At 35.9% G+C, this 27,683-nt stretch overlaps 1 protein-coding gene across 4 annotated transcripts in view; it reads right to left on the bottom strand.

The window, feature by feature from the left end:
* lrp8 (low density lipoprotein receptor-related protein 8, apolipoprotein e receptor) overlaps window positions 1-27,683 on the bottom strand; it is a 134,697-nt gene that overhangs the window by 29,925 nt on the left and 77,089 nt on the right. For all 4 annotated transcript variants that reach the window (XM_043242369.1, XM_043242371.1, XM_043242370.1 and 1 more), the window contains exons 4-9: window positions 22,813-22,941; window positions 9,578-9,961; window positions 6,901-7,026; window positions 4,747-4,869; window positions 1,742-1,861; window positions 1,371-1,496 (exon numbers count right to left, since the gene is read on the bottom strand). In XM_043242369.1, the coding sequence (XP_043098304.1) occupies window positions 1,371-1,496; window positions 1,742-1,861; window positions 4,747-4,869; window positions 6,901-7,026; window positions 9,578-9,961; window positions 22,813-22,941 (1,008 nt within the window). The remainder of the gene's footprint in view (window positions 1-1,370; window positions 1,497-1,741; window positions 1,862-4,746; window positions 4,870-6,900; window positions 7,027-9,577; window positions 9,962-22,812; window positions 22,942-27,683) is intronic.

Raw genomic sequence — 27,683 nt, 5'->3', positions numbered from 1 at the left:
TCCCTCTTATCTTTAACGGGCCTCTGCCTGATATGCTTATGAAAGGGAACAAAAAAGTTATTTATTTTACATTTTGAAAGATAGACCTGTGGCAAAAACATCAAGCTATTAAAATGATTTAATAGCTTTTCTATGCACACCAAAAAGGTAAAACGATAAAGAAAAAAAAAACATGAAGTCTGATTTAAAACCTATAGATCTCCGGGGACTTTTAAAAGAGAATTTAGAATAACTGAAAAAAGTCACATATCAAATCTTAATTTGAATCTGCATTTGTAAACTTGAACATAAAAATAAATTACACGTCATATCACCGAACAAAGAAAGTCTGACATACTAGAAAAGAATAAAAACTCACGCTTTTCATTTATAGTTAATATTTTCTGTTTTTAGTGTCAAGAACCATCTACACTAAGATTCAATAAGGTTTGAAACGTACTACACAAACTTAAACTGATATATCAGACCTGAACACAATACCAACTGAATGAAATTTCTGAAGAGTGAAATCACTAAGTTTTCAGGACGCTCTTTAGCCCGAGGGAACGGTTTTGTTCGGCAGCTTTACACAGTGCACTTAATGACAGTGTTTCTCCAGCTGTCATCCAGCCTATCGGGAATACTGGAAATGCACTGAAGTTTTACGCAGGCTGGTCAGGCAAATGAAGGACAATAACGATGAGCTTCATTAGGTACACAAAACCCTAACGATTCCAAAGTATGCAATGCTGCACCAATCCCATCTTTATAAAACAAACAAGTAGCCAGCAAAAGTAATATGCCACAGTCTCCCTCCCTCGCATACGAATACAAAGGATTTTCACAAAAAATACTGTCCTCCAACACCACTCTAGTGAAAAAGTAAAAGAGATGATTCAATGTTTTTTACAGCATTTTATTCCAGTATTGTTTATTTGCCCCTATTTCTTTTTATTTGTATTTATCAAATTGTAATTATCATAAATAATTCTCTATAAATAAAAATGTAATAAGAATTTAATTAATTAATAATATAATTAAATCTTTTTTTTTTACTTTCTAAATAGTAGTATTTAAATAGTTTTGTCATTAATCGTAACTTAGACTTTAACAACTTAGACAACAACAACTTTTAAGGAATCAATGCAGCAAAATTAAGTTACATACACACAAAAAAGGTAAGTAACTCCATAATCATATATATATATCATAATATATCATATATCATTATATATCATAATCAATTTTGTTTTGTCTCTGCATTTGTTTTTTTTGTTATTTATTTTAAATGGTAAAATGTCCCCACTATTAGTATGTACAACAAAGTAAGTAAGTTTTAATATTTGTCCCAGAACAGCGATGGATGGAGATGCTGGTGTGAAGTATCTTACCCACTGCTTTACACGTCTTGGTAACCGGGTCCATCTCGTAACCCTCATAGCATTCACATTTGTAGTCGCCTTTCAGGTTGATACATATTTGACTGCAGGCATCAGGGTTCTCGCATTCATCTATGTCTGGAGAGGACCATCAGAAAAGCATTAGAAACAGAGCAGAGATGCACTGAGAACAGAGGCTTTTTTAGCGCAGTGTCCACATTCAAGATAAATGATGCTTGCAAACACCATCTGGGGATTTCTCTATCAAATCAGAGGTTCACAATGCACGTACAGCAGCGCTCTATTGGGAAAATGAGTTCAATGTAGCCTTGTGCAGGATCAAAATGTTGGTATCTGACATAATGTATATATACATATATTACCTCCACAAGTCTTCTTGTCCAGGAGCTTGTAGCCTGAGGGACATTCACACTCATAGCCGATCTGACGGTCCTTACATATGTGAGAGCAGCCGCCATTATTGATGGCACATTCATTCAGACCTATGACAGAAAAAAAATAAATAAAAGGAGAGGTGGTGTCAAAGGTCAGCATGCCCGGCAGGAAATGTGTGGTAAGTGCTCACTGCAGCCTCACACCAGGTGATGACAGACTGCTTCTTTCGAGGTTGAGTTTCAAAACTTTATGGAGGAAGTGATGAGGTCAGTGCAATCTATCTGAAAGATCTGAAAAATGCAGTGGATGGGAAGAAACTGCTGCGTGTGGCGCTCTGTGAGTGGTGTCAAAGGACTCACCGGTATTGCACTCGATAATTCTTCTGAGCAACTAAAACATTTGGTCATTGGCTGATGGCTCCCTGCATTACAGAATACACGTACATCATTCTACAGTAGGTATGTTCTTTCTGACAAAAACACTGTCATTACCACAGTTACCTCAGCAGAGGAAAATATACAACACTCACTCTCAAAGAATGTTTTATTGAACTTTTTACGGAACACTTGTAGGTCTTAATTTTTTCCATTTTTTCCTCTAGACTGAATGTGGCACCCCATTCAAGACTTTACTGCAGACCTACAGTGAATTAGCACAAACTTTTAAACTTCCAAAACATTCCACAAATGTCATTCAGACAGCAGTACTTTTTAATTTAAGTTTAAAAATAATTTACAAACACTTACACAGCTTATATTGTCATTCTTCTTGTGACTTCAGCAATAAAGCCGAATAAATGCATAAAAACTATTTTATGTATATAACTCCATAAAATAAATAGAAACTATTTTTCACAATTTCTCCACTAAACGTATTTAGCAAGATTAAAATATAAAGTATTATTTGTTCCATTTATTATTTTGAACTGCTATTAATGTGTACTAATTTCTATCATTTTAAAAGACAATAATGACAATAATATTAACAAGCTGTATGAATGAATAAGAGTTTGTGGATATCAGCATGTCTTGTGTGCATGTAGAACACAAGAGACAAATAAAAAAAAAACTGGACAGGTAAGGAAAAAAAAAGACAGCAACAGAAAGTGAGAAAGAGAATAATAGCCGATGCTAATGCTGAGAAACAGCTGACAGCAGGAGATAGACGGGGGACGGATACACCACAGGAAGTTCAAGTGAAATAGGGCAAAGAAAAGACAAAGTAGAATGAAAAGAGACAGGTTGAGAGAAAAGGTAGGACAAACACCTGGACCGTGACTAAGAGAAATGCACACTCAAAAAGCGAGTGAGGCTCTCTCCGACAAGCAAGAAATTAAGAATTTTCTCCAGGCCACATATGAATCATGTATATCAAGAAAAGGATGCACTAGTGAATATGGTAGAAGCGTAATCCCTGGCACCAGTCCTAGTGATTTAGCATGCATAGCTGCAGTGGCCCACTTGGAGCCGGTCCAGAGTGCACTGGGCTTAGAGGGGGTGGGGGTGGGGGGCGTTTGCCGTGCGTCAGGTGCCTGCACTAATTTCATCTGCTGAGTGGAGCGACCCGCAAGGAAATTAACACCATCCAGAAGAGTCACTGTGGGACCATGTATTTTACATTAAGGACTGATACAAGAGTGAACATAACCAGGAAGACAGGGAGAAAGAGAGAGAGAAAAAGAGATGAGCAGAGAGCTGGCATTTCCTAAATACCATCTTCACCAAATTAACATACTCCTGCAAGGGGATGGAAAACGATCCAAACATTTAGTTAGTAAGATATTTTTCTTACAAAAGATGAAGTGTGCAATATCTATGCAAAGTGACGTGGCATGGATCTGTTTGAGAGCACCACAATGTTATGGTTTTATATAACAGCAGTGACTCTAGGCATGAGTCTAAGCACAAATTCTAGAGCTTGACCATTTTTTCTTTGCAGTATCATGGGAAAGATTAGACCAACTGTCTATAAAAACCAGAATATTCATCTTAGTGGGAAAAATCATTTAGTTAGGTATTTTGTCATTCATTTTAATCTGTAAATTTGATTAAAAAAAGTAAACTGAAACTGAAAAATAAGCAAATTATAGCTAAAAAATAATAAAAATTTATAAAAATGACAAAAGCACAAAATCAAATTAAAATTAAAAAGAAAACGGAATACATAAAAATAAACGCCATTCAAAATTCCTAACAGTAATACTAATATAAAAATAATTAAATATAATTCTATTATGTATAATTAACTAACAGTGAAGATTTTTTACAGGATTTGTTTATCTCCTTATGTTCCATCTGCCATTACTTAGGAAAATATGCAATCCTGCTTCAAAATCAACACTACTGATTGAGCCAGAAGCCGAGATATTGAACTGCTCAAATTCCCACGAGCATTTATACTCTTCATGAAGCTGATCAATGAATGATTTACCTCCAGTTGTCTCTGTATATTAAACTTGGAAAGAAGAAAGTAATTTAACATCAAAAAAATTACTCCCTCGCCAAGAATCTCAAAAAGTTCCAGCTTATCACTGAAGAAAAAGTCCAACGTGATGAAAGACGAGAGGAAACAACAGAGAGAGAGAAAAAAAAAAAAATCTATGGAAACCTGCATTCTCTCTGGAGAGCAGGAGCACATGCTGGGCACGTTCTACTTGTATGATAGCACCCGAGGGAAGACTCTTTGATCTTAATGATCGCTCTGTGGGTTGTTGGCCCTTGATCAAGTGAAGCCTCTAATAAGCCAACACTGCCTATACGCTTAAATGCTGGACTAGGTTTAGTCTTCAAATCTCCAAATTCAAAGTTATTAGAGAGAAGCAAAAAAGCTGACCCTAGATCACTTTTGCAATTTAATCTCGGCATGCCACACTAAAAGATGTAATTTCAAATGTATATTATAACTATTTTCGAAATAAAGTCCCAAATCAATGATTGCACCAGTAAACATTTTTTTAGGATCTGCGTAATTGTGCTAAAGTGTCTGAACTCACCGCACTCCTTCACAGGCTCGTCAGACCAGTCCTTGCAGTCCTTGATACTGTCACACACTTTACCGCTGTCGATGCACTCCCCGCTCTTACACATGAACTTCAGTGGGCCTTCACATTTGGTGGCTGCCAAGGACACAATAAAGAGTTCTTACACTTTTGATCTTTGCAGAGTGCCACATAAATAAAACTAAATTATGCAGAGTACAAAACAAACTGCCATTATACAAAACACATTTCAAGCGACACTCGTTGCAGGAATGTTCATTTTGCTCTTTGACATACAATGACAACAGAAAAGAGCTCATCAGGCTCAAAACAAGCCAATAAAAGCAATATAAAATTCTCTAAATTCTTTAAAATTTAAAACTATATTTCAAATGCTGTAAAGTCAAAAAATATGTCTATGTGTTTCTTAGGGAGATATGGAATATAGGGCATAAGTCATATGGACTACTTATTTAATAGTTTAATGGGCCATGCACACAAAATGTGTTTTTCCGTTCCAATGAGTTACTTTTCAATTGTTTTTCTATGCGAGAACACACTAGATGGACATATCTATGACTGCTCCGCTTGCGTCTATCAATTTATTTTATGGCAACATGGCGGAGGAGGCATTCTGCAGTGCACTTTTTTAAAAACCATTCCTGAATTCTGTGTCTAACGTTTTTAAAGGCAAAGATGTGTTTTGTGTGAACAGCCCTAATGGTGCTTTTTTGGTCTTGGTCACTGTACTGTATGTTAAATTTTAAGTCTAAATCTGTTCATATGATTAAATTTTTTTTTTATATCAATTTTACAACAGTTTTCTGTTTTAACTACAGTGGTCACCATACTAAGTGGATAAAAAAGTTAATCAAAGTTGTCCTAAGACAAGAACATTTTGGTTTTAGGTTTTATGACATTGATGAAAGCTTTTGATCCACTTCATAAATTGACTTATAATTTATTCCTGTGATACAAAACAGAATTTTCAGCAGCCATGTGATCCATCAGAAATCATTCTAATATGATGTAAAATTTCTTAGTATTATCCATGTTGAAAGCAGCTAATATTTAAGGTAGGGTCCCACTTTATATTAAGTGTCCCTAATACCCGTGTACTTACATAGTAACTAAATGTGAGCGTGATATTTAACCACAATGCAAGTACACGTCGGTGCATAGTATCTACAGCTAATGTTTGTGTAACTACACATATGTAACAACTCACTGAATGGTATGTGTAAGTACAAATGTGTAACAGGACATTGGTAACAACACTTTTTTGTTAACGAAAGCACAAATGTGTAACAGTACTAACAGGAAAGAAAGCGTTACACTTTATATTAAGTAGACAATTGTTATGGATTTACCATGTGATTACTCTAATGTTACACAGCAGTGGCCAGTAAGTTTTCTTTACATATAAATTGTGATTGGCTATCCAGAATGTTACAATTTATATTTATATTAGTTCCTGAGGAGTTATCATGCAAGTACACTTGTATTACAGCGATACACCAACACCAGATCGAACTCCTCCCATTTTACAGATAATCCTAATCCTACCCTGGATACCATTTTGACCCCTAAACCTACCCATGTCCAGCCCCTTCATTAACAGTTCCAAGTAGTTTTAAACATTTTGTCATTACAAAATGTAGTTATATAATTCCTTTTGCACAAAAAGTGATGCTACCGATGTCCTGTCACACATTTCTACTTACACATACCATTCTGAGGGTATGTATGTACTTACCCTGTGGTTACATACTACATTCACATCTGGATACTACGTAAGTACACGGGTATTAGGGGCACGTGATATAAAGTGGGACCAATATCTTGTTGTTTTAGGACCAACAAAGAATGCTGTTCTCCTTAAATCATGTTATGTATCACTAATCAGTTATAACCATGGCATAAATAATCCTTTGAGGTAGATTTGATTGAAGGTGCCATATGGGAAGTGTGCCATGAAACCTTGGAATCATGTAGGGATACATCTGTTTGGTCTTGTAGTGCTTTGTGTGAATGTTAACTTGATTGGAGATACATGATTGGGTGCACTCTACTCTTTCATCTTCACTGAAAATGCTGCTAGAAGAGGGGAGAGATGAAGAGGCTAATCAAATGAAAGACGGCGAAAGGGAGATTGTCGAACATACTCACTTTTGTTGATGCAGCCAGCCTCATCGCTGAAATCTGGACAGTCGTGCACTTTGTTGCACTGCTTAGTGCCGTGAATGCAGGAGCCATCTCCACACTGGAACTCATCGGGGCGGCAGGTCAGCACAGCTGTCAGATACAAACACATGTTTAATATTTGGTCATTTTGAGGCCATTTTTAGTCATATAAGCAGACAACTGCAGAGAGGATTATGATTTACTGATTCCCAGAAGTGGACATTTTAATGCCAATTTCAAAATGTGCTGACCTCCTTGTGAACATATTTTCTGTTTTTAAATATTTGTAGATTACTTTGAGGAAATGATGAGAAAACATTATATAAATGTATATACATTTTAAACAATATTACATATCAATAAAATGCGTATAATTTAGGCCAACTGAGTCATAAAAAAAATCTGCCAAGTAAAGGACTAAGATAAAGTTGTTAAAGCTGTTAAAAACACGCATACTAAAGCACTCACCATCACACTTTTATAATAATCACCCATTGCACTTCTGTGTGTGAGCTTTAGCTCTGAAACGGCAAATGGTTTTGGCTTTTACCTCCTGTCAGATCTCAAGGTAATAGCTTATTTGCAAGAGAGTTTCCTCACAAGAAAAGCTCTGAACATTAAAAACAATCAGTCACTTACTCTGGGGCATAAGGGAACACACTGAAGAAAGAAAAATATGCTGTTCGGCAAAGAAAGGTTTTAATTTTTCACATTCATCTCTTTAAATCCCTTTAATCTTTCATACGGTGTACATTAGAGGAGCTGTGGAGAGAGAACATTCACCGTGATCAATTTCACTAGAGCACTTCAACTTATCTTACGCCAGCTCTCTCTTGCCTCTATACACTGCTTAAAAATACGTTTGACCTATATTTCTGCCCTGTTTTCCAGTAAAAATAAATAACCTGCCTTTAAACAAAATATGTTCATTTGAGAAGCAAGACTGTATGTAATATAAGTTCAATTCTATATGAATGCATGAAGTGTATCTGTAATTTGACCTCCAGTTTGGCTTTTGAACTGGTGGAAACAGTTTGTTTTTATTCATAAATGTAATTATTTATTAAACATTGCCATGTTCAACCATATGGCAGTTGCTGTAGTAGTAAGCATAGTTGGTGCTGTTATCATTGACTAAAACTAACAATATTAAAAAAATATATATCTATTAGACTGAATACTTAAGCCACACTAAAATGTACATTTCAGATGAACAGAAGGACTAAAATAAAACTAGAACAGAAACCTTTTTTAAATATTAAAAACAGCAAAAAATTAAAGTGAAAATAAAGTCTCATAAATATTGCGTCTCAAATGCATATTCAATGAGGTTACGTGCAAAAATAACTGTCCATGTCTTTTCACCATTAATTCGCTGCGCATTTTTAGTAAATACTGCCTACTATTTTAACAGCAAAAGATGGTTTGCACTGAACGCAAGCTGTTAGTAATATATATATATATATATATATATATATATATATATATATATATATATATATATATATATATAATATATAGTCTAATCTAATTTATAGTCTAATAAAATATAAGGCAAAACAAGCAAAATATTATTTAAACATAGGAGACAATCCCCTCCAAGAACCCTACAGTGAGACAACACTCACAGAGCGCTTACTCAAGGGCACTCTGCCATACCTCAAAACACACTTGTTGCCTAGCAACCTCCAAGACTCAAGCGCATTATCATGCCGCTACCACAGTAGTTTGTGAAGATTTACATGTCATCATAAACCCATGGAAAAAGAACATCATTATCTCAATAAACACACACATGCTAGAACAAACTGTACACGTGTGTGTGCACACAAGCAAACAAAAAGCATTCAGCTGCAGGTTTTGTGTTTTCTGGATTACATGTGCTCAAACAAACACATGATTGTTTTCTTACAAATCCTTGAAATGTAAAGTTAATAAACATTCACGCTTACTGACTGAATCTGTTGTACTCTATATAAATCTAATATAAAAATCTTCAATTACATTCTAAGTAATTACTCTGATTATTTTTATGCATGAAAAATACACTAAAGGAAAACTATTGTGACAATTATTGTGGAAGACAAAGCATAGAGTCAATACAAATTGCAGTATCTTTAAAACAGTAGTAGTATTTTTTTGAACAAACTGTATTTAATTATATATACTTTAACCCTGAAATCAAATTTTAATAGCTGTACATCAGAGAATAATTTGTATTCAAAGCATAATTTTTCTAGTATTTTGTGTACGTTTTATTGTGTAGTTATGTTACGCGAAATCGATACGCTGACCTTGTAAGACCAACAAAACCAAATTAATTTATTTTGGCACGCGTGCAATGCATTTGTGTTAACAGAATCAGGAGGCGCAGACAATAGGGACTGATTCTAAATGAACAACTATGTGTTTCACTGCTTTACTAGATCGTGACAGTAATTTAAAATGAATATAATGACAAGAACAGCATGCGTGCAGCATTAAAAAGAGCATGTAACGCATCCAAGTGATAAACCTGATTATTAATTCATTTAATTAACTAAATGAATCAATTAAATCACTACACAGCGAGCCTCTCAAATGTAAATACCTTAGGAAATGTATGCTTGAGAATGATAACTGGGATCGATACATGAAGAAATATTTTGTCTTGTACACTTACGACAGTTGGCCTCATCGGACTTGTCCTTGCAGTCTGCATCTCCATCGCATTTCCAGTTGAGGTGAATACACTCTCCACTCCTACACCGGAATTCCCCCGCTGGGCAGTGGGGCTTTTGAGGCTCTGTCCTGCGGCTGCAGCGCTCCAGAGATTCATCCGACTTGTCTTTGCAGTCAGGGTCTCCGTCGCAGCTCCACGGCGCTGGAATACACTCGGAGTCGTTACATCGAAACTCGTGCGGCCCGCAGGTGCTGGCGGTGGCTGCCGTGCACTTCTCCTCATCGCTGCCGTCGCCGCAGTCATCATCCCCATCGCAGACGAACGTGGGAGCCACGCACAGACGGTTGTGGCACTGAAACTCTTTAGCAGGGCAAGCCTTGGCGTCTGGAAAAAAGAAGAGTTTAATTTAGTAACTCAGAATCTTACAGTCCCTCAAATAGAATTATAGAGTCAGATTTACTAACTGCTTGCTCCAGAGCGAACCGTCTTTTGGCGGTAAAACAGTCAAAATTTACTAAAGACAATTATTTTTGCACCTTACTAAATGTGCATTTGTGGGAACTCCCCTTTCAAAATTTATGGTAACGAATCACGCAATGCGTTTTACTAATGTTTGCTCCTCAAATTACTGGTATCTGCGTTTAACACCCAAAAAAAGAATCTTAATCTTAAAAGATTCTTAATTTTCCCCTCCCAACAACGCTTTTATGGAATTGTGCTCTAATGCTAATTTACCCTGTTTAGTAAATATGGACCATAGTACATAAAAAAAAAAAAATTAAGAAAAAAAAGGTAATAGCTAAAACTTTAACTATGGCATGTTAATACAGACATTTTTCCTTTTTTTTTTCTTACCATTACAAGCATTTTTTTGTGTCCCCAACTTGTGCCATCACTGATATCATAATTTTGCCCAAATAAAAACTAATATTTGTATAAAAATAATCTCCTTATTATCCGTATTATCCTCCTGTCCTTGCCTTTTACTATATTGAACAATGACCGAAACCTTGTACAATGGACACTTCTGGTGTTGATTGCCATCTTATGATAAATGTATGTTGCTCTGGATAAAAGCATCTGCCAAATGATTAATATAAATCATTAAGGGGGGGAAAAAAAGATGTATAATAATCTGTTTCTGTTTAACAACTCCATATCATCAAACCTATAAGACACCATTACAGTAAAATGACCAAATCACACTTCTCCTTGGAAATTTATGGCAAATGTAGCATGAGCTCCGAGCTATTCTGTGCTGATGTGAGCTCTGTGACCTCAGTGATTCAACTGTGCTGCGGATGACCTGAGGTTCACATTTCAGCCCCACACTGGCGGCAGACACTAAATGGGCTTAACTGTGCTGTAGTAAACGCCTGTCCATTCTTTAATGGGGTCACCCACCCCACCAGAATAACCGCCTCGACGAGCTTCAAGGCGACTGGGTATTACATTCACGGAGGCTAGTTTTGTAAAAGGATTTGACACGGCTCACGAGCATGTGATCGGGTATAAACGCGTTTGAGTGGATGGAATATAAAAAGAAATCGATCCTGACTTTTTGTAACTTTGCGTCGATAAACCTGTAAATATGCAAACTATTTGCAAAGAGCAGCTGGGGCTCATAAAACACTTTTACCGTCAAAACGGTGACATTATCAAAATTGTATTGCCGGACTTGAAATCAATGTTATTTGTGCTGCTCACAGAAAGGTCATTCTTGTTGTTCACTGCACTTTAGCTGATTTGTATTTCATATTTCTGCCACCTACGCTGGTTGCTTTTGAAGCCAATTACAATAATACTCAATGAGATATGATGCTAATTGTGTTTTTGCAAAGCTGATTAGCCAACAAGGATCTAAAAAAAAATCCCAAAAGCAAATAACTAATCAACAAGGTCCATTAGGAAAGCAACCTCTAAAGACTATCAAATAGCTAATAGGTGGAAAGGATTGAACAACATCTGACAAATTTGAGACTGGGCTCAAATATGTAAATATTATCTAGCTACTATATTTCTCCACCCTCAAGGTCAAGGCATCCAACAAATGTAGAATGTTGTTAAAAGAAAGTAACGTGATTGGATCTTTTTTGTGTGTGTACTGTGTATGGGAAGGAAGGTTGTGTTTGCTCTAAGCAGGGGGAGATTGGATTGGCTGACCCTTCTCTTCTCTTCTCTTGTGGGACAATAAGGGCAGTAGTGAAAATGAAAAGGTTCTCGGCCTGTGATGTAGACAGCGCCTTAAAACAACATCCTCTCAGAGAGGAACTGAACAAACATGGACAGATTTATCATAGACCAGTGAGCTCAGACTGACTGTCACATTCTGGCTGGAATGAAAATCATGATCATTAAGCTCCATACACTTGCAGGAGGTTTGAACCGGATGTATAAAGTAAATTCACACACAAAATAAATCTATAGTGATTGGCAGTGTTTTGCTAAGTGTTACATCGAAGAAGGAACATAATCCAGTTATAAGGGGCAAGTAAACAACCATAAAACCCCCCCTCCAAAAAACCTGTGGAATTGGGCTTCTATACAAAACTGACCACAACTGCTACCAAAAAGTTACACGTGAAGTTTCTGACTAATATTTTTTTACTAACTAATATCTCACACCAAACAAACACCTGAAATGTCAGTAATGAAATAAACAGACAAACAAATCGATTTGGTTCTTTACAAACTGTTTAGATTAGATAGTTTTCCACCTTTCCCAATGTTACAGAAGCATAAAAGAGTAGCAAACACACGCTGCTGAGCCAGATTGACTTCGTCATTCAAAGGCTGATATATCTCTGCTGTGTGGATTTTGATGCTATCTAGTTTAGAGGTCAGGCACAACAGTGAATGGGTTTTGAAAAAGCGGAAAGGAAAAGCTCAAAGCAGGTCAATTGAATTCCACTGACCAACGTCAAATACTCATTCTCCGGACCAACAACAGACAGGTAGTAGAAAGGGCTTTACATTAACAAGATCTCTGTGACCTTGAAGTAAACAACAGAGAGCTGAAAACATATAGCAGAACTGAATCTCAAAGAAAAACATGCAGCTTTTCTTTCCTGGTGTTAATGAAAAGGCGAAACTGAATATTCGACAGGACCTAACTGTTGTATAATGTATGATGTAACATATGTACTATATGTAATTATGTCATGTATTACACAAGCGTTAATCCCTGTCAATTATTCCATGTACTCTCTCGGTCAACATAAGGACAAAAAGGCAGCAATCATAGCAGTTATAAAATGCTGCAGTATTTTAACTTTCCAAAAACATTTAATCATTTTTAAATAAAATTTCCTATAAATTACTTAAATGTACCAGAAGGTGGTGAGATGCGGATGTTTTTATGAGTGAGTCATTGAATCATTCATTCATTCAGTTTGTTCAAAACACATTTTCAACCATTTAAAAAAAAAAAAAATTATTGAAATTGAATTCAATGAATCATTCACTCAAATACACTTGATTTATTCTGATCCACTACGGTGGGTTTAATCAGTGATGCACAAACCTGATTCTAGTTTTGTCTGGAATTATTTTCATTAGCAGAATTAAAATGGACGACTGGTATTAAATTTAGCTTATGCAATATTAACTTAATTATTGAACTATTCTACAAAAGCCTTATGATACTTGCAATTGTGTGAACTCTACTCTGTGACAAGAAAAAAGCATTAATGCAGACTTTGCGTTTGCCACCAAAGATATTTCAATTTAAATGACCACCCAATATCTGTGAGTACAAGCCACCAGAGGCAGCTTTAGCGCTGAGGCTCATGCTATGCTCAGCAAATGACCCGAGGCACTAAGTCAGCACAGAGTTAATGGTGCATTCACCACTGTCCTCCATCAGCCCATAATATTATAGTATCCCGTATCACAGAGAAAGACTAGCCTCCTCCGGGGAGAAAGACAGTAACCATGATGCACTGAGCTGAGGGGACGAGGTGCCACAAACATACTGATGCAGCTAAAGACTGCGGTGCTTTGGATGAGATCCCCCTCATGAAGCTTTCCCAGTGCTGACAACAGCGCCTGCAGGCACAGCGAAGGGAAAAGAGGATACACCAGCAAGAAAGAGAAATTGAAGAGGACAGGGAATTAGTTCAGGCCGGTAATTCTGTAAGCCTCAATGTGGTTTCATTAGTCAGTTACGAGTTTAGAAGGAATAAGACATTTTGTTTGGCAACTCTGGTATATGACTCTTCTTGTGTGAGGAAAATAAACCAGTAATAGAACTCTGGCAGTGAGCTAATGTTTCATTAAAACTCTGAAATCACAGAGTAAATAAAGGTTTTGATGCATCGAAGCAGAACATTACGACTGGATACACTGAGGCTATGGTCTCTTTTTTTTTTTTTTTTTTTTTTTAAACAGACAATAAGCATTGGTTATGCCTCAGCCATCAACCGCACAAGATTGCAGATGTATAAGTGGGAGGGACATAAAAACCTTTACAGTCCAATATGAGTCATGCAAAAGTTGCAATCCATTTTCCAAGATGAAAAAGAGGCTACACTAATTCTCTTATTAAAACTAAACACTTTTCTTAAAGAAAAAGAAGAATGAAGAAGTTTAAAAAGTGCCTTGAGTATTTAATAGTGGATGTAAAGTGAGTGTTTAATATGTATTTATGTTAATAGGACCTACAATTTTGTAAACAAATTATTTGCATAATACATGTTAACAGCATCGTCATAATTATTTGGTTTATGTAAATTTAAAATCTGCCAAAAAAAGCACACAATGTGTTAAAAGGGTATATAAGGTTCAACTGGTCCCACTTTTAGGTGGCCTTATCTACTATGCACTTACTGTGTACATACATGTATTTACGTTGTACTTATATTTTGAAAATACCTATATGTAATTACATCTGTAATTAATTTCTGAACTTACGTTTATAATTACACTGTTGACCCATTCTTAACCCACCCTTAAACGTACCCATACCACCAAACATGTCCCTAACCTTACCCGTATCCCACCTCAATAGCAGCAAAAATATTTTACAATGACCACAATATTTTTTGATCTAAGTACAGAGTAGTTAAGGACACCTAATATAAAGCGGATCAACACCCAATCAACTTAAGCCAAAAAACTACTGTTTTGATTTTGTAGGACTTTAATTTAACTTAAACCTAAAATGTGCTTAATGTATTAGCATCTACTAGTCTCAAAAATGAGTTAATATTACTTAGTTGACCTATACAAATTGGTTATTACCAATAAAGTTTGTTTTATTGGTCAGATAACCCAACATGACTCGAGAAAATCATAAAGCTCTTCACAAGTTAACAAGTGCAAGTTCCTTTTTACAGTGCAGAAATAACCGAGACAGCAGCTGAAATGGTCTCAATCTCTATTATGCAGTTTGGAAAATTATTGACCCCTCTGTGCAACAAATTCATTTAGAGCAGAGCTCTCTGGACAAACCTCTCTGTGCCAAGCCTTCAGCTGTTTACGGTGAAAGCAAAAGACATTTTCACACCTGCTGAAGCGCGGCTATATGTTGACCAGGGGAAGGGGGCATTACCTCCGGGTGGATTAGCAAATGGCAGTGCAGATGAAAGAGAAATATCAGGCTATTGTCAGGGGATAGAAGAGGTTGAGCATAACGCTTGGCATTACACGGGTGCAAACACCTCAGCCTATGCAACTGTGTGCTGAGTACAGCCAATATTCCCACCCACATAAAGCGCAAAAGGGCAAAAGCTTCCCTGCATAGACGGCATAGCCTGCGTACACAAAATAATCCACAACAGAATAAAACCCATCAGATTTGTTGATATGAAATGAACCAAACATTCATTCTGGCATTATCGAAAAGCAAATGATTCATTAATTTCACTGGGAAGCATGCTCAGTTCCTGTTTGCTTCAATCAGGGAACTAGCACATATCAGACAGCACATCTCAGAATTCATTAGCTTCAATGTCACCCAGGAAATAAATGAACACCAAGAACAACATCACACAAATAAGTATCTAAAACACAGTGCGGCTTACACTTTTTGCCGGTGCTGTAATTATAATTTTACATGCATGCATGAAAACAGATTTAATATTTGTCGTAATCACATTTAGCTGTCAGTAATAATCCTGTGGATACTGATATAATCAGATTAATAGATATTCTTGGGTAGTATCTAGCCCCTCTCAATCTCCCTTGAGGAAATGCTCCAGCAGATATTGTAGTACTTCATTATTACGGCCTTCCTCTGTGGTACAGCAGGGGCTGAGTGTTGTAGGTGGTGATAGGTTGTGTTTGTCAGTGATGAGAATTTTCACAGCACACAGAGAAGCGCTAAATTCTGGGAATGGAAATGGAAAGAAAAGCAAAGAGGCGAGAAAAACGGAATCTTTCAAAATCCTTGCGAGCTGCCTAAAAAGACATTTTTAACAGACAAGGCATGCTCAAAATTCACTGCAGCAAGCTTCTGAGATGACGCATTCAAAATTTTAAATGCATTTATCAATATATTAAATTATATAAATAAAAAAATATTGGAAAAAATACATTAGACAATGAAATGATGTGCTGTCAAATGCATTTAATAGCGACTAATTGCATCCAAAATAAACGTTTTTGCTTACATAATGTGTATTATGTAATGTGTGTAAGTATTATGTATATATAAATACATATTTTCATATGTAACAAAGTTGCTATCTAAAATAAATGTTGTTCCATCTTTCCTACTCAACCAAAAATTGTGAAAAAGGTTGCTTTGCCATTACAGGAATAAATGGCTTATATATTCTTATAGAAATAGTACTAATTAAAAATGTAAAATTTTACTAATTTAAAAATATACTACAATTTGAATGTTTATTCGAATAAATAAGCCTTGGTGACGTGAAAACTGTATATTTTGTATTATATAAACACACACACACACACACACACACATATATACACATACACACACACACATATACACACACACACACACCACACACACACACAAACATATAAAAGAGATAGATAGATAGATAGATAGATAGATAGATGAAATAGGACACAGAGAAGACTGCTTGCTTGTAGTCTTACCAAGCACAGCTAAAATAACGCACTCACATAAACTCAAACCACCGTGCATATTGTACATACTCCCACACATAACCTTTTTCACCGCTAACTAACAGACTGGTTCACATGTTTCTTTTTTCCCATCTTTCCTGGTTTCATCCATCCATTTCAATACTTTTCTCTGTATCTGTGCACTTCAAATCCTCCCACATCAGAATCTACTGGGTGTCACCAGCTTCCCTCGCTTCTCTTATCTGATCTCAGTCATCTCAAGGCAATGATCGACATTACACGCCTCAGTGCTTGACTGCAATTTCCATTCGATCTTAATTGATTGAAAAGGCTCTGGTGTGTGGCCAAACTAGCTACATGAGAATGAGCTCACAGTCGAGTACCTGTCATAGTAAACAGGTTCACGTCTCAGCGCTAGCAGCAACTGTGCCCTTCCCCTGACCCTAAATGAGCTGCCAATGCGACTTCACATTTACGATTTTCATGAGCAATTCAGTTACACGTATTGAATGTATATAGGTAAAATTTCCAAGTGTACACAGCTGTTCAAAAGTTATGGCTCGGAAAGACACAGTTAGAAGTGTAATACTCTTCTCTATTTAAATATATTTTTTAAAAAGTTGTCGGTTGACAGATCACGAAGCTCTCAAAACATAGCACCATACACCCAAAGTGATAGTGATACACACAGCGCAGAGATTCAATTTACTAAATTTTCAACAACTATCATGAGTTCACGATGAAAAGTCATAAAAGTCATATGTGATATATATTTAGAGCAAACAAATAATGAGGACCCTGGTGAAAAGAGTAAGAAGTGGAAGAAGACAAAGAAGATGTGTGTGGATCGGAAAGAAGAAGAAGAAGAGAGGGAATAGGAATCTATTTCTGCATCCAGTTCTGGAGTTCATCTCTTCCTGGAGATGGGAAGTGTTCGACCGCAAGCTTTGACAAAAGCAACTCTTCTCCAAGCAATAAAAAGGCCTGCAGAGATATTGAGTCAAACGCATGCCAGGTGTAAATTTAGTATTAGCATTTCGCATTGTTCACAAGCTTCAGAAAATATAATGCACTCTGGATGAAAATATGAGGTGAATATTTACAGAAATTAGGGAAATGCATAAATAAGGATCTTCAGTTCAATACGGTATTTTAATATGTTACACGAAAAGAATGTAGAATGTAAATTAGAAAGGTTTAGCTAAATTGAAAGACTTGATTATTTTAGAGAAATATGGAAAATTTTAATAATGGTTGGTCTATATGCTCTAGAGTTTCATATTGTAATCTCTTTTTTATTGCTTTACCATGTTTTAGTATTTCTCCTAATTCGGGTCTGCTGGAGTCTGTGCGGCACATTAATCTCTATGGATGTACAATGAGAGGCAGAAGTGGGGAAGCTAGTCGAAGATCTCAAGGGTAATATCACCCACAGTGTGACAAAAATCTAACTGTGATAATTAAAATCCAATTATATTAGAGCATAAAACATAAACACTCGAGCATTAATTATGCATTAAAGGAGCTGAGATGCACCACTAAAAATTATCTTTATTCTTATGAAAAGCATAGACATCACTTAAAGACATGTTTACACATTTGCAGTGACGAAGTGACTGGAAGTCATCAATTTGTAATTGCCATGTACACACTGCAGATAAATACGGTTGTCACTCTTATGCGTGAGAGCTTAATCTTGTTCTGTCCACGAGAATGACAATCGCATCCTGTGACCCTTTACTCAGTGCAGTAGTAACCAAAAGGAACATTTAGAGGCACTTTTTGAAACTGACAGCTTGTGAGATATGTGCTTTTCTTGTCCAGGTGCAGTGCTAGCAAATCAACTGAGGGACATGACTTGAATTAACTGCCGCATATTTTGACACCAGATTTTCCCACCAGTCCTGTGCTCTAGAGGTGACCTAAAACATTATGGCTCAGCGAGAGCATTAAAGGCACAGTTGACCTGAAAATGAAAATTACTCCACGATTTACTCGCCCTCAAGCTATTTCAGGTATATATATATATATATATATATATATATATATATATATATATATATATATATATATGATTTTTTCAGTCAGACGAATACAATCAGAGTTATATTAAAAAAATTTCCTCCTCCAAGCTTAATATAATGGCTGTGAACGGGGTCAAAACCTCTAATTCCAAAATTGCGTGTGCTTTCATAATAAAAGACGTGGCTTTGGAGGGTTAGTAAGGGCCTTCTGAAGCAAAGCAATGCGTTTATGTAAGAAAATATATATATGCTCAGGCTGCACATGTGCATTGTAGTTATTTTGAAGTAATCGTTTTTTTCACAAGGTGGCAACACAGTCTTGGTCCATCGTTACACAGCAGAAAATTAAGCTAAGGAGTCGGACAACAACAACAAAATAGCGGAGAGAGCAATAACAACTGTAAGCAAGAGTTTCAAAATATTTGTTATCGGTCATAACGTAATGGGGAAAAATAGAGCAGACACTGGACATGGATGAGGCTTTCTTGAGTGCATGTGTCAACTGCCCACCTTCACACACTACTTCAAATGGAATACACCTTGAAAGACATTCAACTACAAAAACGATGTATACAAAAGCAACATTCAAAGCAAAAGATGACAAACATTGTGTGCGGTTATAATACGCATAATATTATCTTTCTTTGTTGTAGATGCTAATATCAGTATAGTTAGAACTATTGATATGAACAAGTATTTCAAGACAGTACAACCAAAAAAAAAAAAAACTATGACTTTATGACAGGTTTAGTTACCAATATTCTTCCAAATATCTTCTTCGGTGTTTAAGAGTTTAACTCTTTTTTTTTTTTAAGTCAAAAAAGTACATGTTTGTGTTTACATGGAACGGCACCTCATAAACACAAACATGCGCATTTATTATAAAGAATATATGCAACCAGCAATTCAACTTCATGCATTTGAGGCGTTAATGCTTTTTTCCCCCGCTCACATCATGAAACTCCTCCCTCATAATAAGCTAAATGCCATAGGCCTGCCTCGGCAGGGGTTCTTCTCTGTCGAAATGCGGTTTCAGAAATTAAAACCTTTTAAACTTTCTTCATAGGGCTTCCACAAGAGCAAAGGGCACTTTGATTGTGCATTTTTAATGCAGGTTACTGATAATAATTTATACTTAAAAGCCTCCTTCGCAGTGTATCTGGAGATTAAGGTAATAGAGGGTAAAGAGAAAGAGAGAGAGAGAGAGAGAGTAGAGAGCAAAAGGACACAGCTGAGTTTGAGGCCAAATAGCGCCTTTCTTCTACAAAAATGGGAATGTGATGTTAGGAGGTATATTATTCATGTCTGCGACTCCCCAAGATATGTTTTATGTAAATCTTCCAACCTTTTGAACACTGCAAACGTCTTTGTGGGTGCAAGCAGGTTTTAGATGTATGTGTGGAGTCTGATAACCACACTAAAAGTGCACTGCTGCCCCATTCAGCAAATGGAAGCACTAAAACAGCATTGTTTTTGGCATTATGTATAATGCTCTATAAAGAGACTATTAACTTTTATTCAGCCTACAAGGTACTAAGAAATGTGAAGAACAATAAAGCAGCATGAATAATTGATGCTGTTAATGTTTTGCTGCTTCCTGACTTTATTTTGACTGTTGTTCTGCTGTCGTTGTGAAGTGATTTCAAGCGCATCTCATTGCACGTATGTTGACAGTCACCACACCATTACGCGTTGTTATAGTGATAAGTGTAAGTAAATCGTTTACTCGATGTGATTTTTAGGATTGCACGTTGCTATTTTTGTGGTGAACAATTACTTTGTCAATCCACAGTTTGCCTTCGTAATCTTTAATCCAAATCTGAAAATGCTCCTCCCCTCTAAAATGACGGACCTTCTCTGATGACATCACTTGGGCATGAGCGTGACATCCTAAACCACGCCCCTCCAACTGTCAGTGTTTTATTTTTACTGCAGTGCATCCAAACAATTAGAAATAGAAAAAACAAGCCACACCTTCTATTTTCCTCATTCAATATTTTTTCAATATGTCACAAAACAGAAGTCAAATCGGTCACGAACATCTGGTTCAAATTATTTTTTTTGTCTTCTTTAGTATGCTTATTTAACTTTTTTTTTTTCTTAAATCCATTTTCAAATGATTTAAAACGTCTTAAATATTAATTCAAATAAAATTCTATCAGCTTTATATCGCCTTTGCAAGATTTCGTCTTCGGCTACTAAAATCCCCAAATCGATCGGTCACTAATTTATAATATATCAAATACCAAATATCAAATAAATAATTTTTCACAATAAATGAGCAATGTCCAATAAAGCCCTACAATCTTCCCTGTTCCGCCTGACTGATTAGCTTCTGGTTCATTCAGAGGTGACTGATTTGAAAAGGATTTGAAATGCAATTTTTTGTGAAACACGATTCTTCAAAAGTTATGGGCTGTACAGCATTAAGAGTAATATGTATTCATAGACCGTGCCTTAACATCTTCAATTATAAATCAAAAAGAGCAGTCCTGCAGGTTATTCTATAATAAAATATAGAAGTCTCAGGACCAGACATCAAGCAGGAAATCAATTATAATCAGCAGCACGGTGAAATATTACAGCGATGTTAATGCTCTTATTTTCCAGTTCAGCGCGGGACCGTGCGACACGCAAATCACAGCTATAAATCCACAGAGATAAACAAACGCTGTCACGGTGCTAATCATAGTGCTAATAGTCAGAAAATGGAAAACCATAAAAGATCGAGGTAGAGTTGAAAGACGTGTCCTGTATTTCATTATTACATGATTAAGTATAAAAGAAAGAGTAAGCCCGTAGTGACAAGGACAAGAGATTTCACTCAGCTGTGTTTGGAGATATGAAGAGAACACGTGTCTAGGCTGGATAATAGGCAGGATAATTACATATTATGAACACAACAGAGCAATTCAATTGTGAATTTATATTTTGGAGATAATGGTCAACACAGAAACACAATATCTTTACATCCTTTAGGTCGTGAACTCATATTTAGGTTTTCAAATGTAAAGAAACACTCAAATATAATTGTTCCATTTAAACTGACAAGGCAGAACCAACCTGTAAAGAGCTTCTGAGGTCTAACTGACTCGTGGAAAAGATTTTAACTATGCTGATTTTCAGAAGCACATGTGCTGGTATTTTTGAAAAATTCTCACCAAGGACGCATTTATTTGATCAAATTATAGAGTAAAAAAAAGTTGTGAAATATTACTATTTTTTTGGAAATTTTTGTAAATTGAATTTATTTTTGTAACATTATAAATGTCTTTACTGTAAGTTGTGATCAGTGTAGTATATCATAGCTGAATAAAATCTACTGATCGCAAATTTTGAAGGGCAGTGAATGGAAATGTATATTCTTAGGATCAGTTAATATTATGGATTGTATTATTGTACTATTGCCACACAAATACATTATAAACAGAGACACAAATCGCTCGGAAAATGAGCAAAAACAGCAATGCATACACTATTTAGCCATAAGAAATAAAACAGCAAATTCTCAGCTGCTCTGCCTTGCATTTAAAACGTTTAGTTGCTTTCATCCTTGACCCCCTCAGCAGTACATCAGGAGTTTGTTATAATGATAAAGATCCTGATAGGCTTTAAAAGGCCAAATGTATAATACATAATCTTTCCATAAAAATAGGCGGTTCAGAATCAATTCTTGAATAGGTTGCATGTCAAAGAGCAAAGTAAAATCAATACTGGTTTATAATCTAATAGTAAATTGAAATACCTGTATTTGGCAGCCAGATTGTTGTGTGTGTGAGAGCGGGAGAAAGGGAGTGCGAGAAAGTGCGTGTGTAAGCAGAATTTCTATTTTATTTATAGTCATAACACACGTTCTCATTCTCACCCACTGTGACAATCCATCAATGCAAGAACTAACCGTTGGGGGTCTGAACACAAAAACCAGCCCATTTTTTTAAGATCCAGAGATTTCTGTAATATCTACCCTGCGCATCAGGAGGACATGATGAAAGGACCATCAGCTACGGTAACATCAAACATCACTACCTCCACTCCACTCCATTAAGTTCACACACACGCACACACACTGCACTAAAGCCTGACTGTGCATTATCCAGACAGGACCTATTTTTAGCGATTTCCTCTTTCTTTCTCTTTCCTCCCTGGACTCACCTGCAGCACACTGCTCCTCGTCTGCTCCATTTTCACAGTCCTGTTCTCCATCGCAGCGCCATGACAATGACACGCATTTGCTTGTGGAGCCGCCACAGTCAAACTTCTCTGGTGGACACGTCTGTCGACCTACGAATGAAAGCAATAAAAAATAAATGATCAACTAATGCTAAAAGGGATATTTCAGGATGCTGATTGGTCAATCTAGTGCTCCAACCTTTGAAATACCCAACACAATGACAAATTTTCATACAAAATGATGTCAATATCATATCATACTATTAAAAGGCTTGGAGTGGGTAGAATTGTAGTACTATCAAAAACAGTAAAACATTAATACTGTGAAATATTATACTATAAAATAACAAAATGTATTTGTGTGATGTTAAAGCTGAAGTTTTTGAAGCCTTTCCTCTAGTCTTTAGAATATGACTTCATTGGTGCTCAAGAAAAAAATCGTATCAATAATGTCGAAAATTATTCTATGAAACATTATACATTATTTTTTGGATTTTTTGGTTATTACAAAGTTATTAAACTAGTTAAACTAAGTTAAACTACATACCTATATAAATCTAAAAGTGCTGTCAAGCATTTTTTTTATATATATTTTTTGTAATACTGTACATGTCTTTGTCACTTTTGACCAATTTAACATCTTGAATAAAACGACTTCTTTCAAAATAAATAAACAAAACAAAAAATAAGGCTAAATAAATGATAACATTTTTGTAATAAGTTTCAATGTAAAAAGTTTACAGAAATATTAAAAGTATTTATAATGCCATATTTAAAATCACCATATGAAAAAATAAAAAAAGCAACAAAAACAAATACAATCAATTATAATAAATGTAGTAATTGATTTTATTTATTTTTTGTTTTTGCAAAATCCATTCACTTCATAACTCAACAAAGAGTTCTTCATGAAAAAATAAACGCATATAAAAATTATGCAAAACTATTTAGTTTAGTAACATTTTCATCATCTTTTCTTGTTATGCAAACAAAGCTTTCAAAATGAAGTTATTTTTCTTGACAAGACCCATCACACAAATGCACATTAAACAAGACTGGCCTTATTGTTATCCAAAACCGAAGCCCATTGAAACATTTTCAAGTTTCATCCCAGATCACACAGCATTCCCAAGACAGCTCCATAAATTATACATCTCTAAACGTCTAGGAACCCAACTACAAATCAATAGCAGTCAGACTGATTTCTCTCACTCTCATTCTTCAGTCTTTCAAGCAATTTTCAGTGTATAAAAGAAGATTTATGAAGACCTTTTTACCTTCTCTGACACCTCAAATCTGTGTCTGTGGCCCATTGTTGCCTGAACCCTATCTATAATCATGAGAATGAATACCATGTCTCTCGCTGGATTCCGCTATTGTACGGCCTTCTCTGAAGAAATGGGAAAAAGACAGCTGTGAATCTCATTTGACATATCTCTTCATCAGCATACAGCCATTGTGGCTCTGCAAATTGAGGCCTAGTCCTCATCTGTGGAAGCCATGTTGGATCTGAGACTGTCAGAAGGGGGAAAAAAAAGGCCGTTTTTAGGCCAGAGCTTAACCCGACCCCGCAAGTCTTGTTGGTGTGTGACTAGGGAAATGTATGTGACAGAGTGGGTTTGTTTAAACAGTGTTTTTGTGTGAGCGTGCGAGCGTGTGTTTCTGGCTTTGTCAGCATGTGTCTGAATAAACTGAATGACCCATTCTAACTGTCTGGCTGACTGCTCGAGATAGCATGGCCTCATGGGAAACGCAGTCTGTCTTATCTTCTCTCTCTCCTCACTACCCCTGAAGACTACTGTGCCCACAGGGCTTTTCATTCACTGCTCATAAAGCCCTGGCTTCCGCTCGTTCACACAGCAAAATACTCACAGAGATTTGCTAAAGGCACCACAACGGTGTAAAATAAACAACTCATTGGAAATATCAAGATTATTTTAACGCACTATAATCTGCTCATAAAGACAAGCATTAAGCTAATTTTGTGATCATTCATTATGCCATTATTAAGCTATATGTTTTAATAGAGTGCCTGATTTAAAAATAAGTGGAAAAATGCGTTAAATTAATGTATAATGTGTATAATTCAACCAATGAATCGATTCGCAACACCAAAATTCTATTATTTGTCTGCAACCATTTGGAGTTTTAAAAAAGCTATATTTTCATGAAGCAAGAATGCATTTAATTGATCACAACAAGTACATGTATATATTATATATATTTATAATAAAGTCTCTTCTTTTGAACTTTCTATTCATCAAAAAATCCTTAAAAAAAAAAAAAATCGCTGTTTCCACAGACATATTAAGCTGCACAAATTTGTTATAGGTGCTCTATAATAATAACAAAAAATGTTTCTAAAGTGCTAAATTGGTACATTAGAATGATTTATAAAAGATTATGAGACTCAATACTGGAGTAATGGCTGCAATAAAAGACATTTTAAAATACATAAAAATAAAAATTGCTTATTTTCAATATTTCAGTGTAATATGATTTTACAATGTTATTTGTTACAAAAAAATGGTGCTTGATGGCTTTAGCTGTAAAGAAGATGAATTCAGAAACAGAATCTTTGTAAAAAATAAATAAATAAATAAATCACCTGCATATTCAGAGTTTTAGCACACTGATGGCATAAATCCTCAGGTTAAGAATATAACATTTAAAAACAAATACATTTATATTATAATAGTACAAGAAAAAACTGCCACCAGCAAACATTACCTCAAGACCTCGCTCTGATTGTTCTATAATTCTAAGATGCATCAGAACAACACCCACACCTCTGTGATAGATGAATTTAACTGTAAGAAAGTGATGAACTCAAGACGTTCTCTGAGGCAGTATGAGCCAGAGGTCAGCACAGACTCAAAAGATGATGAGTTCAGACTGATGCACTCCCTGACGATTAGAGACACTCTCCAACAACTACGCAAAGCCTGTGGCCCTAAACTCAGCGAATAACAGTGAACTGACTGACAGTGGGATAAACTACAATAACAAAGCAGAGATGCACACAGTCAACATCAAGCTTAATTTGAAGAGCAAAGCTGAGGTCTCAGAGCACAAATTCATCTGTTTATTTCTTTATGAAGACAAAAGAAGAAGGAGCTCTACTCGCACTGTGTATCCAGTTCATCTCATCCTGACTGCAATGCAATTCCTCCTGGGAAAATGAAGTTATGGAAGAACCACGGGGAGGGGGATGAGATTAGATTAACATATTTATCTAATAATGTAAATCATTTTCTTGGTGCGGGTGTAACATTGTTAATCTAAGCTGGGGAAATGAAATTTTCTCAGATGCGCATCAGTACGCTCAAAGAAATAATCATTAGCTTTGCACAAACCACATTATATTAAGGAGGCAGTTTCAGTCAATAATGTCCGAGTGATGAGTTTCACAGTCAACTAAATTCAGACGTTTTAGTGAGTGGTGAGAATATGCGTGTCTAAGTGGGCATTCAAGCGTCTTCCATTACTCCTTTCTCATTTACCTAAATGCATTATAAACCTATATGGCTAAAGGTATCAGGGCACCCCACAAATAATGGTTTGACTATTCCAAATACAGTATATCCATAACTAAATAAGGTTGTTTAAAAAGTGTGGTGCAGTCTATTGCTCCTCCTGCCCCTTCAACATGAATGATTTTAAAAAGTATATTTGAAACATTTAAGGTTTTTCTTTTACTATTTTCTGTTTTGCGAACTAAAAATTCAGCTTTTGTAAGCCTGTATAAGTCAACAACATAGACCTCAAAGTTTAGAACTACAGTGCATTTTCAATTCTAAATACATTTCTCTACATCGGTTCAAATTCAGTAATTGAAATGGAATTAAAAAGGCACTTTATACACTTCTAAACATATCATAACCCTGCTTAGCTGAACTCTTTTGGGATGAACTGGAATTCTAACGTCAAGGCAAAACCCAGTCCTATAACACGAGTGCCTGAACTTGACTTCTCTGCACCGGTAATGCATTAAACCTTATTAAGATGTGTGGCTGGTGTGGAAGAGTTTGGGTAAGTTAGCTTTAAAAGTTGTGCTAGTCCTTGGGAAGGTCATTTCTAATCAGAGTATGAGCCTTCGGGACTTTTAGTGGATATGCCTTTATCACAAATGCTGACGGCTGCACACTCACACGCCGCCCAACTAGAAGAGGCAGCTCTATCGACGTGCTTATCGACAGCTTTCTGGAGAACCCTTTTGATCCACAGATACAACTCTGTCCAGCATAGTCAAGGCCAGCAGCAATCTGCACCACAATCCCAGAGTTTTCAGAGGGTTATATCAGTTGAAATTCAATTTTTGTCAGATGCTAAAATACTCTCTCATAGCCCAGCTTAACATGCAAAGAGAAGTATAAGAATATAAGAACAGATCCACTGTTAACGCCCCTTCCTGATTACAATTAACCTCACAATTCTGCATATTTAACTACAGTTAACTTCAATAAATAATAGATAAAAAAATACCAGGCTTTTGTGCAATTATTAGGTTCAGCAGTTTGTTTACAAGATACCTGTAGTGTAAATTTATTCAACAGTGATTCCAGACCATGCACAAAAACATCTAAGAAATAAAAAGCAACACAAATGTAAATTTCCCTGTATTAACATGCCCTTCACAGGCATCCATATTTAATATTAACTAATCTTTACACATTTTATGTACATAGTTTTAACTGTGAATGTGACCGTTCCCTCTGCTGTTGCATTTTATTTTTTCAATTTGGATATTATATTTCTTTTAGAGTTCATTTATTTATGCACTACACACCAACTTGTTTTTGGAAAAATTACAGAAAATCCAAAGTCAAGCTGGTTAATATAGTTCGCCCAAC

This window comes from Puntigrus tetrazona, chromosome 6 (assembly GCF_018831695.1).
Source record: "Puntigrus tetrazona isolate hp1 chromosome 6, ASM1883169v1, whole genome shotgun sequence".
Classification (NCBI taxonomy): Eukaryota; Metazoa; Chordata; class Actinopteri; order Cypriniformes; family Cyprinidae; genus Puntigrus; species Puntigrus tetrazona.
The sequence above is the reverse complement of the archived record's forward strand: the minus strand, read 5'-3'. Positions and strand labels throughout refer to the sequence as shown.